Here is a 986-nt window from a genome sequence, read left to right as displayed (position 1 = left end):
GGGTTAGAACTAGGAGGTTCAAGGGCAGAGCTAGGTGGTTCCCTGGGAACCAGAACAGCTAGGCAAATGAACTAAGGTTCAGAGAGAGACTCTGCTTCAAAGCTGAGAGTNACAGAAGAAGATGCCCAAAACCTTTTTCTAGTTCTGAAGAATAGATGTTGCTGTCACTTACATCNGGGCCCATGAAAGACANTAAACACTTGGGGGGCGTGGTGATGGTTACCTATTGCTTTTAACTCTTTTCAGCTCCACACTGTGGTAAGCAGATGCTATGGGGTAGTGCTCTTCTTACAGCGTGAGTGTGTGTGTATGCATGTATGTGTGGAGCCCATGGGTCAAACTTAAATGTCATTCCTCAGAAGCCATCCACCTTGTTTTGTGAGACAGAATCTACCACAAACTCAGCTAGACTGNCCGCTGAGATTCAGCTATCCCTGCTTCCCCAGCTGAGGACTGTNAGTGACACAAATGCCTGGCTTTTTACCTGTGCATGGAGGATCATACTCAGGGTCCCATGCTGACCCAAGAAACACTTTGCCAACTGAGCTATCCCCAACGCCTCTGGCCTAATTCTAGAAAACACTCCTGGTCATACACACAGATATTCTTCCCATTCCCACAAAGTTCCAGCAAACATCTCAGCAGCTCTTTCCTGGCACAGGGGAGTTTGTTGTGTGCAAGATATGCAGGCTCNGCTGGAAGACNTGCAGGAGAACATGCATAGATAATGAGAAGATTGCAGGCTTGTGCAAGCTGAACTTCTTCTGCTGTCGGTAGAGAATCTGAACCCAGTGACCAAGCCGTGCTGGATGGATGGTCAAGGAGAGAACATCTGTGGCTTCACAGGGCCACAATCAGCACTGCTCAGGCCCATCTCACTAAGTCTGCTTCTGTGCTTCATTCTAATTTTAAGATGACCACAGTCAAAACAGCAATGAATGCCTTCTACACAAGCAGACATGACTGCACGTCTCCAGAACACTCAT

The 986-nt window shown here is 47.7% G+C and overlaps 1 protein-coding gene across 1 annotated transcript in view; it reads left to right on the top strand.

The window, feature by feature from the left end:
* LOC110287810 (beta-defensin 12-like) overlaps positions 1-777 on the top strand; it is a 2,706-nt gene extending 1,929 nt beyond the window's left edge. The window contains exon 3 of the mRNA XM_021154333.1: positions 662-777. Within this exon, the coding sequence (XP_021009992.1) occupies positions 662-777 (116 nt within the window). The remainder of the gene's footprint in view (positions 1-661) is intronic.
* Positions 778-986: the final 209 nt, after the last annotated feature.

Source organism: Mus caroli, unplaced genomic scaffold, assembly GCF_900094665.2.
Source record: "Mus caroli unplaced genomic scaffold, CAROLI_EIJ_v1.1 scaffold_23452_1, whole genome shotgun sequence".
NCBI lineage: Eukaryota > Metazoa > Chordata > Mammalia > Rodentia > Muridae > Mus > Mus caroli.
The sequence above is the reverse complement of the archived record's forward strand: the minus strand, read 5'-3'. Positions and strand labels throughout refer to the sequence as shown.